The 19,747-nt window shown below is 34.5% G+C and overlaps 1 protein-coding gene across 2 annotated transcripts in view; it reads left to right on the top strand.

The window, feature by feature from the left end:
• PGAP1 (post-GPI attachment to proteins inositol deacylase 1) overlaps positions 1–19,747 on the top strand; it is a 74,352-nt gene that overhangs the window by 36,068 nt on the left and 18,537 nt on the right. For both annotated transcript variants that reach the window (XM_060016373.1, XM_060016375.1), the window contains 9 exons: positions 588–634; positions 1,607–1,658; positions 5,410–5,487; positions 9,362–9,437; positions 13,522–13,595; positions 13,702–13,753; positions 14,244–14,310; positions 14,742–14,850; positions 16,525–16,563. In XM_060016373.1, the coding sequence (XP_059872356.1) occupies positions 588–634; positions 1,607–1,658; positions 5,410–5,487; positions 9,362–9,437; positions 13,522–13,595; positions 13,702–13,753; positions 14,244–14,310; positions 14,742–14,850; positions 16,525–16,563 (594 nt within the window). The remainder of the gene's footprint in view (positions 1–587; positions 635–1,606; positions 1,659–5,409; positions 5,488–9,361; positions 9,438–13,521; positions 13,596–13,701; positions 13,754–14,243; positions 14,311–14,741; positions 14,851–16,524; positions 16,564–19,747) is intronic.

The following is a 19,747-nucleotide window of genomic DNA, read 5'->3' on the forward strand; positions in this document are numbered from 1 at the left end:
CATTCTCAGTTGCATAAAAGTTATCTGCCTAGTAATCAAATGAGCACTTAAATGATAAACTAAAAAGCTGTACTTAGATTATTTTTAATTACTTGGCTCTGGATTTTTTTCTTTTTCTGTTTGTGTGAAAGTCTACCTCTAGTTGTTCTCTTCTAGTTTCGTTAAAATATAGGTTACTTTCTATGTAAGTACCTAATTAAAATGTGGACATTGCTGAACTCTAAAAGTGTTGGTTCAGAAATGAAAATTGCTTAGCAGTATGCTGTGGAGAGATAACCTATCAGGTTACTCTCTCATACTGCTGCTCCAGGTTACTTGCTTTACCTGTCTATGTTGACATTAGACTTCTTTGCCTCACCTTGACCTGTTTGACTTTTGAGAACATTTTGAATACGTTTCTAAACAATAAGTTGTTATTTTATGTTTCCATTGTGCCTACTGACCTAATGATTTTAGCTTTGTGTCTTTTTGTGTCTTTAGCTTTTGTCTTTTTTAGCACCTAGCCCACATAAACAGTGAAATGCCTGTTTTATATAATTATTTTCTACAATATTTAGTGTGTTTTATTTTGTGTTATTAATCAATAGGATACAAATAGCTGGATTTTTGGCTGCATAAACAGCACTTCTATGTGGTAAGTGTTTTGAACATAAGGCCCTCTGTTCATTTTTCTCAACATAAGATATACTCAAGTCACACTTTCAGAATAGCTTCAGATTTTTTTTTTTTTTTTCTGCTGTACCCGGGCCTCTCACTGCTGTGGCCTCTCCCGTTGCGGAGCACAGGCTCCGGACGCACAAGCTCAGCGGCCATGGCTCATGGGCCCAGCTGCTCCGCGGCACGTGGGATCTTCCCGGACCGGGGCACGAACCTGTGTCCCCTGCATCGGCAGGCGGACTCTCAACCACTGCGCCACCAGGGAAGCCCCAGATATTTTTTTTTTTTTAAGCTTAACAGTTTGCTTTTTTCTTTTTAATATAAATTTATTTCTTTATGGCTGTGTCGGGTCTTTGTTGCTGCGTGCGGGTTTTCTCTAGTTGCAGTGAGTGGGGGCTATTCTTCGTTTTGGTGTGCCAGCTTCTCATTGCAGTGGCTTCTCTTGTTGTGGAGCACGGACTCTAGGCTCACGGGCTTCAGTAGTTGTAGCTTGCGGTCTCTAGGGCGCAGGCTCAGTAGTTGTGGCGCACGGGCTTATTTGCTCCTCAGCATGTGGGATCTTCTGGACCAGGGATCGAACCTGTGTCCCCTGCATTGGCAGGAGGATTCTTAACCACTGTGCCACCAGGGAAGTCCCACTTCAGATATTCTTAAGCTCATTTTGCTACTAAACTAAATTATAGTATTGATTTTAAAATTAAAAATAAAGAAAATTAACATACTAGTAATTTTTGCAAACATTGATAGTTGGTTGCTAGGAAAAACTACGTTTTGTTCCCCAAAGGACTATGTGGATAAAGTGTATTGTGTTAGACCTATTAGACTTGAGTTCATTAGAACCGTCTTTGGTAGGTCTACAGATGGTTTCTTTTTGCTCTGAAGCTCATTTTTAATTTATAATACTTTAATATATTTGTCCTTTAATTATATTTTCATATTTATTTCCAAGCCGGCAAGGGGTTGATTTATCATGGAAAGCTGAACTGCTGCCAACAATTAAGGTAAATTGTGGATTTAGAATGTTAATATCCAGGTGAAAAAATATTTGAGCATATAGGCATGTACAGTATGGTCTTTGATTAATTCTAGGTATTAAATAAACTTGAAATTTGCTAATATACATTTTAGAAATATTTTCTCTGGAAATACATTTAATGGAGAATAACATGCAATTATTTTTTAGCTTTCAGAGGTGAAAACTATAAGTCATCAATCCTAAATAAAATTAAATCTATATGTTATAGCATCATACTAAGAGATAGATAAATTTTTAAGATTCAATTTGAGGGTTTGTTTGGAATGGTCTGTCTTAAAATATTAAGTTGAATATACTCAGAATTCATTTTGGGGAGGACCTACAGTAGGGAAGTAAGCATCTCAAAAAGACACAAAGCAATTTTCAGTTTCAGTGTCATCTGTGGTTAAGCACTTCAGTAACTATCTACTTTTATATAGTACTCCATGGAATTTATTTAATAATTGTTAATGATTTCCTTAAGCAACTGTGGTAGGTCAGCACATCTTTACAAAAGGCTCATTTGCACACTCATAAAATCTATTGTTGAGAAAATAAAACAGTTCTAAAATTTGATGAAAATATCTGTTCTAATTTTCAAATTGTATTTATTATAACTGATAATCATATGCCAGTTGATAGTTTTTAGTCTTCAAGTAAATCTATACTTTAGAATATATTGTCATGATGAATACTATATTCATAGGGTTGAATGTGAAGTCCTCTGGTTGGTCCCGATCATCTCCCAACTCCAGTTAGTTATTTGTGCTCATGAATGTTTATTTATCTGTATGTTTAGTCAGCTCTGTCCTATACCAATGAGAGGAATGATGACAGGATGAATAATTGCAAGTCACTTACACTTGACTTTGGAATGATTGCAGTTATGTTTTGTGTCACCTTGGTCAGTCTTACTTTGTGCATGTTCTTTCATGTGGCTTTGTATTGATAAGACAAATAAGTGATTTGACTCATAAGAACATTTTTAAGGTCTCTCACTAGTTCTATCCTAACTGTCTAGGCAGGAGCAAAGCAAAAACAGAAGTATTAGGGTATACTTACTGATCAATCATTCATAAGATATATTAAATATTTCCTTGAATTTCCAGTTTGGATATCCTTTCCGGTCTGTAATTTAAGAGTTAGGAAGAAATAAATCATAAAAAAACCCGATAAAATGTTACTTTGCTACTATTTTTAAAAAATTATTTCTTAAATCATAATATCCTTTCTTTTTTTTAAGTCTCAAAAATTTAACAATGTATTCGTCTAGTTTTAGACCCCTGTGTTGTTTTTTCTAAGTGTAAGAAACAGCTGGCTGAGTAGTAGAACAAGATCTTCCAGCTGATTACTTTTTTTTAAAAATTTATTTATTGTATTTATTTATTTTATTTTTGGCTGCGTTGGGTCTTTGTTGCTGCGCACGGGCTTTCTCTAGTTGCGGCAAGCGGGGGCTACTCTTCGTTGCGGTGCATGGGTTTCTCATTGAGGTGGCTTCTCTTTGTTTTGGAGCATGGGCTCTAGGCACGTGGGCTTTAGTAGTTGTGCATGGGCTTAGTTGCTCCGTGGCATGTGGGATCTTCCCAGACCAGGGCTTGAACCCGTGTCCCCTGCATTGGCAGGCGGATTCTTCACCACTGCGCCACCAGGGAAGCTCCAGCTGCTTAGTTTTTATAGTGGATACTAGAAGAAAGTGCCAGGCGGCATTAAAAGCCTACTGGAATTTAGGGGGAAAACTGGAAGAGAAAAGTTAGAAAATGAGGATTATAATACTCTGCTATCTTAAGCATTCTCAGTTGAAAAGGATTATAATTATTAAATGCAAATAAACTTTTCCATTGTAATTAAAATTAAAATTATATATATGTGTGTTAGCCCATTTATAAAAAGCACACAAAATTATTTTGCTATGAAGTTGAAGGGAAAGGAAAGATTGAAGTGAAAAAATCTTGTGGGTTTTATTCATATTTATATCATCTCAACAAAGGTAATGTAAGATGAGAATCATACCACCTTTGGCACCTCTGATGACTGAACTGTTAATAAATAGATGGAATCCTCCAGCAAAGCACTTGTAAATTCGGTTTAGGGCCTTAACAGCATCAGTCACATGGAACTTTTCTGTCATGGTACAATGAAGACAGAAACCACAGCAGACCAACAATTGGGTAAGCCCAAATGGACTTATTGCTAAAAACAAACAAAACAATTAACTTTGAAAAGAAATCTAAGTTAATGAGAAAAATTACCTAGTCACTATTGTGCCTAGATCATACTTTAGCACCACAGCTTTGCCCTACACACAGCAGCAGAACTTGAAGGGTTTCTGACATCCAAACGCTGGTGTTTGATTTTCTGTGTGTGTTGCCTCAGCATTAAGGTCATTTTACCCTTAAAACACTGAAAAATTTCCAAACTTCATATTAACCTTACCTGTCAGTGTAACAATTTCATGAATATCATCTTCCCAAATTCCTACTGACATTGTAACTATATGGGAACTTAACTTTATAAGTAAATGTATTTTGACACACTGATATCTTTTTAAAGTATTCTGATCCTAAAAAAAAAAATTCTTGAGGAAAAAAATTATTCTTGAGAATAAATAACAAAAGTTCTCAGTGGATAGCTACACAGAGTAACCATGGTTCTTTCTAATTAATTTATCTTTCATATTGTCTACCACCTGTCTGGTTGGTTTCAGTTGCCTTTAACTTTGGTTTCTGTGGCTCTCTTAAGGCCCTTTAATTTACATTGGAATATGTAAGTGTGTTGCAGAGACTTTGCTGACTAAGTTGAGGTGCAGTCCAGGAGTTTAACAAGCACTCCCAGGTGAATCTGGTCAGGTTGTTTGAGGACCACTGGTTGACAGTTCTCTTTAGAACCTCTATCCAACTTGCCCACATTGGTGCTTCAGAAGAACAGTGGAGAGTATTAAGTGCAGAAATTTCTTAATGTACACGGATTGTCACAGCATATAACTACTCACACCCTCGCCACATCTACTGTCAGGAAAAAAAAAATAAAAGACTTGAAAACTGTATTTGGTGGCCTGGGTTTTCATTAGGTAGACCAGTCTCCAATCTGTTCATTCCTCAAAATATGGACTGTAAGATAAGGTCTTTAGTTTTAAGAAAAGAATAGATGCTCATTTGGTGAGGTGCATTATTAGACTTACTGTGTTCATGTCACTTACTGAATACGTTCCAGGGAATGATGTTCATACACATCATTAGCCAGCAACTGTTTATTACTTGGGCTAGATCAGAATCATTTGAGATTAAGTTGCAATTCTTCCATCATATTGAGCATCCATTCATTCATCAACTGTTGAATGCTCTTTGTCATATACTACCAAGATAACTGTAGAAATCATACTGTAACATTATACAAAACAAGTAGACAAATTGTAAGAAACATCAAGTCTGGAAATAATTATGTAAAATAATTAAATTTAATGTTAAATGTCATTTATCTTACATGAAGGGATACAGTTCAAGGAATATTTTTGGCAGTCCACATTTACATAATTATTAGAAATTTGACCTTCAGCAGGCTCATTGACCTGAAAATGTAAACATGGGCATTTTATGAAGTACTGAGCATAAAGTTTGAAGTCAGTTTTTTCATGACTTACTAGGTAAGAAATAAATGTTTGTAATTTATCTTTCTTTTAACATGCTTTAAGCTCTATATATCCTGAGAAATAAAATCAGCTTTTTTTCATCCTTTTTTAGTCTCTGACGTTAAGACTTCAAGACTATCCATCTTTGTCTCATCTTGTTGTTTATGTACCATCTATTCATGGAAGTAAGGTAACAAACAAATTAAGGTTGTTTTCAGAATGTTTTGGGGATACTTATGCTAAATATTTAAAATTATTTTGTGATGAATTCTTCAGCTTAGGGCTTATCTGAAACAGTGGCCAGGTTGGTGATCCACCTAAGACTGTTTAAAGCATTAGGGTCATCTACTCTAACTTGAACTAAGCAGAATAAATCCAAGTCTCTTTGTTTCAAGTGGGAATTAGTTCTACTTTATCAGTCTTTCCAAATCTGTTAATTATTTGTTTTTCTTTTTGTTTTTGTTTTTGCGTTACGCGGGCCTCTCGCTGTTGTGGCCTCTCCCGTTGCGGAGCACAGGCTCCGGACGCGCAGGCTCCGGACGCGCAGGCCCAGCGGCCATGGCTCACGGGCCCAGCCGCTCCGCGGCACGTGGGATCTTCCAGGACCGGGGCACGAACCCGTGTCCCCTGCATCGGCAGGCGGACTCTCAACCACTGCGCCACCAGGGAAGCCCCAAAATCTGTTAATTATTGAGTACTCTCTTATGTGCAAGACTATGTGCCAGGAATTATAGGAGGCACACAAATGAGAAAGACATGAACCCTGTTCTCAAAAAGCTACCTACTGTTGGGCAGCGGGAGAGAAATATATTTGGTGGCCAGGGAAAGGGTGAGAATGAAAGAGTTATCCAAAGTGTATAAAACAAATCAGAATATAGCAAATCCATGAAAAGTGTTAAAGGGGGAGATATCTCTGATTGATGAAATAAAAAAAGGCATTATTATGAGGTGGTATTTAAAATTGCCTTAAAGGATAGTTAGGGTTTTTATAGGTAGAATGAATATTCTAGACCTGGGATATCTAATATAGGAGCCACTAGCACATGTAGCGATTTCAATTTAAATTAATTAAAATTAAAGTAAAAATTCAGTTCCTTAGCTGTATTAGCCACATTCCAGATGCTCAATAGTAACATCATTGCAGAAAGTTACAATAAACAGCACTGTTGAGACAAAGAAATAGTAAGAAATAGTAAGATCCAAACATGGACAGTGTAGAGTACGTTTGGAAAATAGTGAATAAGTAAATAGTAGTTTTAAAAGGATGGCTATCATGGGTAGAATAGTAGCGGAAGAAAAGTCTGGAAAAGTAGTTAATGGCCATATTCTGGAGGGCCTTGATTGGAAGATTCAGGACTTTATAGAATTCAGGAGTCAGTAGGGAAGTGAAAGATTTTTCACCATAGTAGTAATGGGATCAGAGTTATTTATTTTGGAAAATGAATCTATTTATGGTATAGGATAGATTAGAAGAAGAGAGAACAGGCACCTCATATAGGATTATGAAAGCTTGTACTAGTGAAGTGGGAGTAGAAATAAAAGGATGGTGATTTTTGAGAGAAGTAGGCAGGGAAAGAAGAAGATGGAGGTAAAAGACCCTCTACTCCCCTTTCCACATTTCACCCAGCAAACTTACCCTTCAAAATCTAGCCGAAGTGTCCCTTGTTTTCCTTTTCTAGACTACTCCAGTAACCTCTTACTTATTCCCAGGATATTTTGTTTATAACTTCTTTGAGGACTATATTATACCGAGTTATAATTTATTTGTTTACGTCTTTATTGCCATCACCATAGTATGAATTCATTCAGAGTAAGGACCAGATAGGTTTTACTCTAGTTTGCATCCTCAACCTTTAGTGACTACCACATAAATGCTCAAAAAAGTGTTTCTTGAATGAGAAAGTTAATGAGATTTGGGGCCAATATCATAGGAAAATTTAAAGGAAAAAAGAAAAGGGGATGTAGTTAGGAGAAGTCTCAAAGATTGAGTCTCACGAGTGCCTTATAATGGATTCATTGTTTTGTTTTGCTTAGCTCAAGTGAGAGGTAATTCAGCATCTTCAATACTAAAAGCTCTCTTTAAGGGTTTTTCTTTCAGGTAAGTTGGTTTTGAATGAATTTAACACTTCCCAAACTTGGAAAGGGCTTCCTTGGTTATTCCAAGAAATTAATGAGCGTTTCGCAAATAGCCAGTCTTAGTGGCCTAATAAATACTTAATGTGTCTTAACGCTCTTTGGAAAGTAACACTGCTGACTCTAGTGTTGCATACCCAATCTCACAAGGATGGTAACTTAGGCCTTTCATAATTTTTATGTGTCTGTTATAGCCCATCATCAGAAGGATACATATATTTAAATGTATATATATATATATATTTTTTTTTTTTTCCCTGCGGCACGCGGACCCCCCACCGTTGTGGCCTCTCCCGTTGCAGAGCACAGGCTCCGGACGCACAGGCTCAGTGGCCATGGCTCACGGGCCCAGCCGCTCCGCGGCATGCGGGATCCTCCCAGACCGGGGCACGAACCCGCCTCCCCTGCATCGGCAGGCGGACTCTCAACCACTGCGCCACCAGGGAAGCCCAGGATACATATATTTAAATAGGCAGTTCAAAATTTTCTTAAGTCAACTAATCATCTTAATATAGTTTTCCAAGTGTAAATATGGAATTACTTGCATTTTTTGATGACGGAAAACAAAATAATTAAGTCCATTAGAAATTTACTTACATTGTATATTTCAGAGACAGACTCTTGAATTCTTTCTTTTTTGGGTAAGGGTTTATTCCATAAAGAAATGGCCAAATTTTTAAAGCAATAATAATAGTTGTATTATTTTAAATACCTGTTAAAGTGATGTAAAATTGCTTCCCTGTCTCAGGCAATGTGTCACCCAAAGATACTTGTAAAAATATAATGAATTATCCTGTTGAATAAATGATTTCTCTATAACAGCTGTTTTCTGTAGTGAAAATATCTGACAGTGTTCTTTGCCTTCTAATTAAAGAGGGAAAAATAAAAGCAGAGCCCCTTAGTTTTTTTCTTTTATTCCCTCGTGTGTGTACATTCTCATTTTCCCTCATCTGTTTTTCATTTTCAAAAACAGTCAAAACTCCACCCAAGAGGCAAACAACATAACACAGCTTAAAATACAATCCAAGGTGTAGTTACTGGAAAAGCCTAGGATAGACCCCACTGACTTTCCACTTATTGTAGACAGCAAACTACTTGCTAGCTACAGTTAGGCATCGGATTAATTTCTTCCTCAGCTCATATAAATAGATCAGAGTAATTTGGTTGGATTGTGGAAATGATTTTAATGAAACTGTTCTTATTGTAGACAGCTGAGAGCAAGGTTCGTTATGCCACTGTAGAAATGTTATTAGATAAGAAATGCCATTACAGAGATTGCAGTGATGCAGATGTCACATTTTAGGTTCACTTTTTTTGAGATAGTGTTTTTTTTTCCTTTGTACATAGTGAATCTCTTTGCCATTTATTATAATCTCTGTTTAGCCTGAAATAATCTTACATGAATAACATTAGCCATCTGTAGATGAATGGCAGTATGTCTCCAAAAGCCTTTTGTAGTCTAATTAGACTGCTGAAACATACTAAATATGCAATTTTTGAAAAGATGTAACAAAATCACATTTCTTTTTGAGTATGAAAGAATTCAGAGATATATTACCTAAATTCTTAATTATCTTGAGTTAATCTTGGCTCTTAATGCTTTGATCCATCGTTTATGGTCCTTCTTCTATAAACACCTAAAACTAGCTGCAAGAAAACTTTGCTGTACATCTGCTCTTACAGAAATGACCCTCTAATAATTTATCTATTAAGTTAAGCTTTGTCACCAAATTCTCTTAGCTTAGCATCTCTCCTTGAGGAATTCATGCCCCCTAAATTTAACCAGGGTTAGAGTGTAATAGATAATAAATAATACCTTCTTCAAAACTGAAGTTTATAGATTTTTGTTTTCTACTCAGATATCAAGTGAAGATATTTTACTATAAATTTAATTCTATTTTTTCCTAATAAATCGATGTTTTATATTCCAGTTTGTTGTAGATTGTGAATTCTTTAAAAAAGAGACAAGATCCATACAGCTTCCTGTAACTCATCTTTTTTCCTTTGGTAAGTACTTTGATTTTGGAAATCTTAGGAATTGCTTCTATTTTTAAGAGTGTTGATTTATTTTGCCAGTTAGTTGCAATGATGCAGAGCCCTAACATTAAGTGTTTTTTGTGTATTTCAAGTGTAGTTCTTAGAATAACCACGTGATATGGCTTAGTGGTTTGATTTTTAAGTAGGCCAGCAATCATTTTCTGAGAAATGAACCTTATTTTTTTAAATAGACTTTATTTATTTATTTAAATATTTATTATTTATTTATTTCATTTATTTTTGGCCATGTTGGGTCTTAGTTGCAGCACACAGGATCTTCGTTGAGGCACGCGGGATCTTTCGTTGCGGCACCCAGGCTCTTCGTTGTGGTACACGGTCTTCTCTCTAGTTGTGGCGTGTGGGTTTTCTCTCTCTAGTTGTGGTGTGCAGGCTCCAGGGCACGTGGGCTCTGTAGCTGTGGCGCACAGGTTCCAGAGCGTGTGGGCTCTGTAGTTTGCAGCATGTGTGCTCTCCAGTTGAGGCATGTGAGCTCAGCAGTTGTGGTGCGCGGGCTTAGTTGCTCCACGGCATGTGGGATCTTAGTTCCCTGACCAGGGATCGAACCTACGTCCCCTATGTTGTAAGGCGGATTCTTTAGCCCTGGACCATGAGAGAAGTCCCAGAAATGAACTTTAAAATAAACTTATCCATGATCATATACATTTGCAGGTAATTGTCTGTGTGTATGTGTTTTCACATGAACTTATACTACATATAGGCCCTTTTTATAAAAGGTTTATTCTAAGATATAAATTACTACCTGCCATCTGAAGGTTTCAAGATTGCTCTAAATATTTCCCTTTTTTTTTTTGTTGTGGTAACATACACATAACTAACTATTCCTTTAAATTTTATTTTGAAATAATTTTAGACTTACAGAAAAATCACAGAAAGAGTAGAGTTCCCACATAGCTCTCATTCACCTTAACATAAACGATAAAATTGTCAAAACTAAGAAATTAGCACTGGTACAATACTGTTAACTACAGTTTTATTTGGTTTTCATTGGATTTTCCACCAGTGTTCTCCAGGTTCCCATATTGCATTTAGTTGTCATGTCTCCCTAGTTTCCTCTGATCTTTGATAGTTCCTCGGTCTTCCTTTGTCTTTTATAACTTTGAGGCCCTTGAAGAGTATTGGCCAGTTATTTTGTAGAATATCTCTCTATTTGGCTTTGTCTAATGCTTTCTTATAATTAGATTGAGGTTATGCATTTTGGGCAAGAATATCACAGGAGCAATGTGAACTTCTCAGTGTATCATATCAGAGGATACATGATGTCACTGTGTGTAATTACTAATGATGTGGACCTTGATCACTTCTTGGTTAATGTGTTGTCTGCCAGGTTTCTCCACTGTAAAGTTGCTGCTTTGCTTTTCTCTTTGTGATTGATAAATATCTTGGGGGAGATACTTTGAGAATGTGTAAGTGTCCTGTTTTTCTTCAAAATAACCCACTAATTTTAGCATCCATTGGTTTATCTAGTCTGAAGCAATTATTACTGGCATTCTATAATTATTGGAATTCTTCCTAAGGGAAAGTTGTCCCTTTTCCCCCATTTATTCATTTTTTATTTATGTCACTATGGACTTATGGATATTTATTTTATTTATTGGGATATAATGGAATATTATTGTTACTTTTTTTTTTTGGCTTAAGTTGCTTCAGCTTTGGATGTTGGGAGCTCTTGTTAAGTTGGCTCTTGTGCTCTTTTGGCATGCCCAATTTTTTCAATATTTTTCTTTTGTATTCCATTCGTGAAAAGAATCTGTTACTTGAGAGAGGAAACTTCCTTTAAGATTTTTATCCCTCCCTCACCTTTTTTTTTTTTTTGGTTGAAGAATACACAGAACAATACAGAAATGACAACTCTAAACCACCTACCTCATTAAAAATAGCAAGCTTGGACTTCCCTGGTGGCGCAGTGGTTGAGAATCCGCCTGCCAATGCAGGGGACACGGGTTCAAGCCCTGGTCTGGGAAGATTCCACATGCCGCAGAGCAACTAAGCCCGTGCGCCACAACTACTGAGCCCTCATGCTGCAATGACTGAAGCCCGGGAGCCTAGAGCCTGTGCCCTGCAACAAGAGAAGCCACCGCAATGAGAAGCCCCCGCACAGCAATGAAGAGTAGCCCCCGCTCGCCGCAACTAGAGAAAGCCCGCGCGCAGCAACGAAGACCCAATGCAGCCAAAAATAAATAAATAAATAAAATAAATTAAAAAAAAAAAATAGCAAGCTTATAAAATAAGAGATCTACCCTCCCTTGCTCAAATTTTTGTAATTGTGACTCCATGATTACACATACCATATTCAATTCCATGTTCATTGAGGCAAATTCTCCTTGTTTTAATTTATGCTCAGCTAAACTGATTAATACTGTATAATGATAGGAAACCGCTTTCCTAGACATAATGGATATAGGTGCTTCTGGAATATGCTAAGCAATTTTAAAGTTAATCTATTAAAAGAAAAATGGGTCTTGATTTCTTCAGGTGACAAAATGAAAATTTTATTGTTGCTAAAATATACTCTGACAATAGTATGTAACTGATGTCCACCAATACTTTTGATATCTTAGATTTAATAATAAATTAAGACTTGAACTGTTTTAAAAGTGAGAACATTCAGGGAAGTTTATGCTTTGATTACTGGTGAATGTCTCACATTTTAAATTATAACACAGTCGAACACTTGTGGCTTATTTGTTGATGTTAAACAATCTTCCAAATGGGCCTACCAACATTTTGTTTTTGTTTTTGTTTTTGTTTTTTTTGCGGTACGCGGGCCTCTCACTGTGTGGCCTCTCCCGTTGCGGAGCACAGGCTTCGGACGCGCAGGCTCAGCGGCCATGGCTCACGGGCCCAGCCGCTCCGCGGCACACGGGATCCTCCCGGACCGGGCACGAACCCGTGTCCCCTGCATCGGCAGGCGGACTCTCAACCACTGCGCCACCAGGGAAGCCCCAACATTTTAATAATGATGTTCTTTCTAAAATCTTCAAGGTGTGAGTCAGGCTAAAAAAAAATTTTTTTTTAATTAGTAAAGTGTTCAGCTTCTGATTTCCCTTTTGCCATAGTGGAAAGCAAAATGTTAAATTATTTCTTACCTCCTGTTAGAATTTTTTAAACACCCAAAAGTTAGACCATCTTACTTGTGAAGAAGGGTACCGCAGTGAATGGTATTTTAAATTAGATTAAGTAGAATGTGAAGTATACCTCATATTTACTAGTTTTTCTCCTATTCATTTTGAGGTGCCTTAAATTCAGTGCTGTATTTTAAAATATTGGTTACATTAGGTACTTATTAAAATGGTTTGTAGTTGAATGTGTAAGTTAGCATTGTGTTTTAAAAGTGATTTATTAATCACAGATTAATGGTACACCTTGTACTTAGCAAATTTGTTTACATGTTGATAAAATTTCCTAAGTCTTTTTTTTCTTAACTCCAAGTATACATCCTATAATATAGTTATGATAATGCAACATTATGAAAAAACTGGTTATGTGTTTTAACTGGTGCTAAATGTGACTGACAGAAGAATCTTAACATCATACAGTATTTATTTTTTAATTAATAGAATTTCAGTGATATACTTGGTAGAATGTTTCAAGCCTTTTCTGTCTATTGCACAGTGGAGGTTTGTCTTATTGTTTTCTCTTTTCAAAGAAGCATCTGAACACTTGCATTTGCATATTCTTATCCAAAGGCATTCACATGTAAGTGCATGCGATTTTTAAAATTTTATTAAAATGTTAAAAAAAAAACTACCAAGAAAGCATACCTTTTTGAAATTGGAAATGTAGTGATTTTTTAAAACACATAAATGTCATTGAAAGTCATTATAAATGTTATGCTTTGTTCAAAATTTATTGAAGAAAGATTGGATTTTTAGGAGTTCACTCCTCCATACTGAAAGCAAGAACCTATAAACTATTTTCTAATGTTAAAAATCTGTTGGCATTATTTTAGACATTGTTTAAGCAGTCAGTACTTTTGTACTTAAAAAAAATTTTTTTTGGTATTCTAAGTAATACAGTACTTTTAATTCAATAGGGTTGTCTTCAAGGAAAGTGATATTAAATACAAGTGGCCTGTTCTATAATATAGAGCTTCTGAACTTTGGACAGGTAATTAATTATCTTGACAATAACAGGACTTGATTTTACTTTACTGTTTAGTTAAACAAGCTTATAAACTTGTTTTTTTTTAATTTTTGTGGTCAAACTCTATTAGATATACCAAGCTTTTAAAGTCAATGTGGTAAGCAAGTGCTCAGGAGTGAAAGGTAAGTGTATTTCTGAAAAAATAGTATTGTCATTTGAAGAATCATTAGGTCTTCACTTGAATTTTCTGTAATACTTATTTTTCCATATATTTTATGTAAATTAATATTAAATATATAATAGAAAAGCTGTTTATGTTTCCAAATGGATTTAACATAGACCCTTTCTTAACAGTAAGCATCTTCATCTGTTTCAGTTTAAATATCCACGTTTTAAAAATACTGTATATCTTGCTGTTTTATCGTAGTAGTAATTGAGATTTAGCTGTTTAATGTTTTTCCAGTTTCTTATACTTCCCATATGCTCTAATATCTTGTTGTAGGTCTAATTAAACGTTATTATTAAGTAATTCTCCATAATTTATTGTGTGATATAACTCTTACTGATTATTTTTTAATGAAATGAGTATTGTGTAAATAGTTAGGTATATTTTATAGTAGTAACCTTAGTAACATAAGGTTAGTAATACATATTTCCTTTATGTTTCCACAGAAGAAATTACTAGTATCTACAAACTTCATATTCCCTGGTCTTATGAAGATTCACTAACCATTGCACAGTAAGTATATGAAAGAATTTACCTTAAACTTTGTTGTTTTTGAATAATACATATTCTACTTAGTCTGTTTATTTAAATCATAATAAAATTTTAGAGAAATTATTACAGGGCCTCTTAGTAAAATGTAGGTATCCTTTATGTAACATTGTGCCCATAAGATAATATAATATTATAAGATACCATATAGTATTCTTATTTAAGCGATCTAGAATTTAAACCTTACTTGCTTCAGACATGAACCCCTTTCCACCCTCTCCCCCAATTTCTGTGTCCTAGAAGGAGCTGTGATACGACTGGAAAAGTGTCAATCCATAGCAACATGTGTGGCATCTAGCCTCCTTACGTTATTTCACTGTGTTGTGCTGAGGATTGACTTAGCCATGGTTATTTCACAGCATTTTGTATTTGAGAACTGATGTTTATCTTTTCAGGGTTCCATCTTCCACAGAAATTTCTGTGAAACTCCATATTGCTCAACCAGAAAATGACAGCCATGTAGCATTATTAAAAATGTATACATCATCAGACTGTCAATATGAGGTAAGTTATATGTTTGCTTAGTTTTTAGGATTTAGTTATAGACTAAACTGGAAATATATTTTTATATTTGCCTCAGATATATGGTGATGCGAAAGCCAATTAATATGAGAGAGTTAGTTACTTATGATACTTTAAATAGTCTCCATTTTGCCTGTTAGCACCACCTCAGTATTTCCTTAGCTGGACCATTGAAAGTATGTATCTTAATAAGTAATAGAAAATAAAATACAAATTGAGACTGCAGATTAACCTTCTCAGTTTGGAAGCCCAAGTCCAGGATCCTCCATAAATTGAAGAACTTCATGAAATCAGCTGACATGGCTATACTGCAGTAATTGGCATGATATATATTCTCCAGCACTACTGGATAAGCTTAAGGATCTTATTTTCACTCATTATTTTAAGCTCTATTAATCATTAATATGTGCAATTTAGTACCTGTTGGGTTTGTTTTACAATCACAGTAGATCTCTGCACTGAGAGAAGGGAAATGGACTCAACAGTAACATTTTATTTACATATAGATTCATGAACTAAAAGAGTTCCTCTTTGTATAAGAACATACCAGCTTCTAAGGATTCCAGATTTAAGTGCTTGAAGTATATATTTCAATGGTGGTTTTGGTTTTTGTGAAATATCTTATTTCTACTCAGTTGCTTTAATTTGGATTCTTTATTAGAGCTAACTTTCTTAGGGTAAACTAGAATTGGTAGGTCAAGTGAATATAATCTGTCCTACAAACTTCAGTTTGACCTATATTATGAGTTATTTTAGATTTCATGGAATTTATTAATGCTCTGATATCTTGCTTTCTGTTTCTAGCATTGAAGGATTTTGCAGGGATATAATGGTTTTCAGCTTGTGCCTTCATATTTCTAATATTACTATAGAGATAGAAAGAATTGTGTTAGTAATTTGGCTGTACTGCACATTCTCTTAATGTCCATATTTTTACAAATACTTTATTTTTTTTAAAGTCCATGTATTGACAAAATATAGTTATTTTACAACTTCTCTATGAAAGGTGAATTTCCTTTTTCCAGACTTCCTAATATCAAAAGAGGTATATTTATGGCAGAGATAATTAATGATGAATTTCTTTTTAAAATGTTGTCTTGGCTCAAATTTTATTACATGTGATCTGTTTGTTCCTGGTATTATATCATGTGAAACCTATTTTTATGAAATTTACTCAGAAGTGGTTTAGCTTAACTATATTTAGTACCATATGATTGCAAGTTTGAGATTTTAAAGTACGAGTTACATAAGTAAGTTGATCAATTTGTGCTTAATTTTTCAGCAAACATACGTATGGTTTCTGACTCAGTCATTCAATAAATTCCTTTAGCTTGTATGATCTGGTAATAAGATATTCTGATTAATTAAATATTCTAGTTAGTAAAGGGTTACCACGTATCACGGTATCATATGATACCACGTATCATAGCATTCATCCAATTGGGAAAGAATTAGATTACAGAAAAAATATTGAACAGCAAAACCACAGTTGATACAAATTAAATGTTGATGGTTCAGAGAATTCTTTGAAGATCTTGAGTACCTTTAGGTTCATCATTATAAAAAAATTAATGATTGTGCTTAGTGCTCAGTTTAATAAAATGTGAACTAGAGTTTAGGGAAAATAACCTTTTTTTAATAATTGTTTTAAACTAGGTGACAGTTAAGACTTCCTTTTCACAAATACTTGGACAGGTAAGAGAGACTCCTTGTCGATTATTTATTGCCTTGTGAATAGAAAGTGTAAGGCAGGGGTTGTAAACGTTTTCTGTAAAGCACCAGATATTAGTATTTCAGCAGACCATATATAGTCTCTTGCCACTGCTGCCACTACTGCAGCTACTTCTTTTTTCTTCTTTCTCCTTTTTTCTTCTTTTTCTCACGTTAATAAAATCTGAAAGCCATTCTTGGCATACAGGCCATAGTTGGCCACCCCTGGCTTTAAGGTGATGCTTTCATGTTTGATACGTCCTAAAAATGAAAGTTGATTCCTGATTTTCAAGAAAATTAATATTTTTGGCTAAATGGATATATTAAGATTTCATTTGCTCATATGATGCTATAATTCATAATCCAATAAAATCTGTGGACTCTGTCATATAAATGAGCTTTTTCCAAGAACTTTTTATGTTGTGCAAGCTCAGTTTGTAAAAGGTAAAAGTAAATTATATTAAAAATAAACATGCTGAAATAGGTTAAATTCATTTGGGGAGTATCTTAAATTCATAGGCAAATAGTGTTACAAAAATAATTTATCAAGTTGTAGAACTACTATATTATTATTCAACATCATTATAATTTGCAGAATTGTGCAATCTGGACATAAATAGATAATACTGATTAGTCAGAGAAATTATAGTTTTAAAATTCACTAAAAATTTTGTGTCTTTTATTACTTTCACTTTATTTTTTTTGTTATGTTTTGCAGTCTAGGCATAGCAGAATTTTTAAGTCATTTAATTCTATAATTATAATAAAACTCACAAGTTAAAAGTAAATCAGAAACTTTTTATGTATGTTATCTCATTTGATCCTGAAAACAACCTGGTAAGAACTAGATTGTGATTATTATTAAATTTGTGAACATTAGAAAATTCTAAGCTAATACGTAAAAATTTTGTGCTACATTAGAAAGAGAAGATTAAATGTTAGTGTAAGTTGGAAAATAGCATCATGGATAGTTATAATAAATACTCTAAAATGTTAAGAGATCAATTATTAAGAAAAATTGTATCTTGGAATAAAAGGGAAGAATTCATGCTATAGTATTTTTAGTATGTCACTGTACATGGTGGTATGGCTGAGGATATAACACACTCTCTTATCCATATCATCCCTGGGGCTCATAATTCAGATTAGTGACAAGAAAAGTCAAGTTTGCTTGATACTGTATAATCAGGTGTAATTATATGTACACCAAAAAAACCTAGACTAATAGTCTTGTTTAGACATGGAAATTTTTCTAGAAAATGATGATGTGTGGGTGTTGCAGGATCAGAGGTAGGTACTTTTTTAAATGTTGAAGAATTCATGGCAATTGAGTTAAGTCCTCAAATGTTTGGAATGATATAAGATGCTCTTCCTTCATGTTTGTTTCAAAATTTAGCTTGAGAACAGTAGGAGAATGAATTCAGTTTTGTATATCTTATTTGTCTTTTAAAAATCATACGTATTTTCAGTGTTAACTGATTCAGTCAAAGAAGACTGGAAAGAGGACTAAAGAGAAACCACTTAGGAGAATCTTTAGCCTTTGATTAGATAACTTTTTCATAAAATTAATTTTTTTAAAAAAAAGGAAAGAGGAAAATATACTTACATATTGTTTAGTCTACTCTTATGAAAGAGAGGACAGAAAATAAACTGAAAGTTGCTTTCTCAAGAGAATTATTTAAACTCTTAATAAATCATTTCCATGTAGGAATGAAGCCCAGTGTTGCCCAATCTTTAGATTTTAAGAGAAACTAGAAATCTGAATTTTTAAATAAAATATTTTAATTTTTCAATGTTGGCATCTAATTCAAAATGTAAAGAAATACTATGCCAAATACTAAACCAAATGAAGCACATATACAATTTGAATATGACCCATGAAGGCCAGTTTATGGCTGTTGATTGTTGTATCTGTGGCCCAGTATCATATTTACTACTCATAACAATGACACTCAGTCATTAAAAAGAAATTTTATGTAGGACCTCTTACAAGATTTCTGAAAACAGTGAAGAGCATTAAAGGTTAATAACAGTGAACATTTTCTGATCACCTACTTGTGCCAGTTACTATTCCAAATGATTTACACATATGAATACATTTAAGCCTCAAACTCCCTGTGAGATAGTGCTATTTAACTCCATTTTACTGATAAGGGCCTAGAGAGAAGGCAGGGGTAAAATAAGTTGCCTAAGAGCTAGTGAAAAGCAAAGCTGTAGTCTGAACTCAGGAGTACGACTCTGAGCCTGTTAGGCTACTTAACTATCTTTCCAACACACTTAATAACTAAAGTATGCTGTATATTTCCTAGCATGTCATTAGCAGGCAGTGAGCATCATTTAGTAATAAGTAGGAAAATGACCTTTTCCCTTTCACTCAACTCTCCTCTCCTTTCACTCAAAGCTACAAACTATAAATCATGAGTATGAGCTTTATGTTTTTTGAGTCTTATCAATTTTAATCTGGGAATCCACAGAGGAGCTTCAGGGAGGCCTTGAACTTGCTGAAATTTTACTTAACATTTTGTGGAAGCATTCATTTCCATAGTTTTCATTAGATTGACAGGGGAGTCTGTACATTTTTTTTAAAAGTTCTGTGAATTGGAGAACATGCTTTAAAGTAATTTCCTTTTAAGACTTTAACATTAAAAGAAGAACTTACACTATGTTTTTGTTATATGTACGTTTCTTAAGGAGATTGGATCAGCTGATAGAATGACTTGAGGTGCTATAACATAATGGTTATGAACTTAGGCTTTGAGTTAAATTCCATTCCACAAGATTTCCAAAGATGGTGAAGGACATAAAAGCCTAATAATAGCAGCTCATATTTTTGATAGTTTATCATGTTCAAGTTCATATTCTAAATGCTTTACACAAACGAACATGTTTAAATCCTTAAAACCACCTATAAGGTAAGTACTATTATTGTCCCTATCTTACTGTTAAGAGCGAAGAGAGGTGACAAGGAAGTAAGTAACTCGCTTGTCTCTTAATTGTGCAAGTTACTTGGGCCCCCTGTACCTGAATTTCTTCATCTGTAAAATAGGGATAAGAACTATATGAAAGGATTTTGGGGAGGAGATCATGAGATAATGCATATAAGATGTTTAGTATTATACCTGGAACATATTAAATGCTCAATAAACATTCCTTGTAAAAAATTTTGTAG

The sequence above is a fragment of the Delphinus delphis genome, chromosome 7, assembly GCF_949987515.2.
Source record: "Delphinus delphis chromosome 7, mDelDel1.2, whole genome shotgun sequence".
NCBI classification, from domain to species: domain Eukaryota; kingdom Metazoa; phylum Chordata; class Mammalia; order Artiodactyla; family Delphinidae; genus Delphinus; species Delphinus delphis.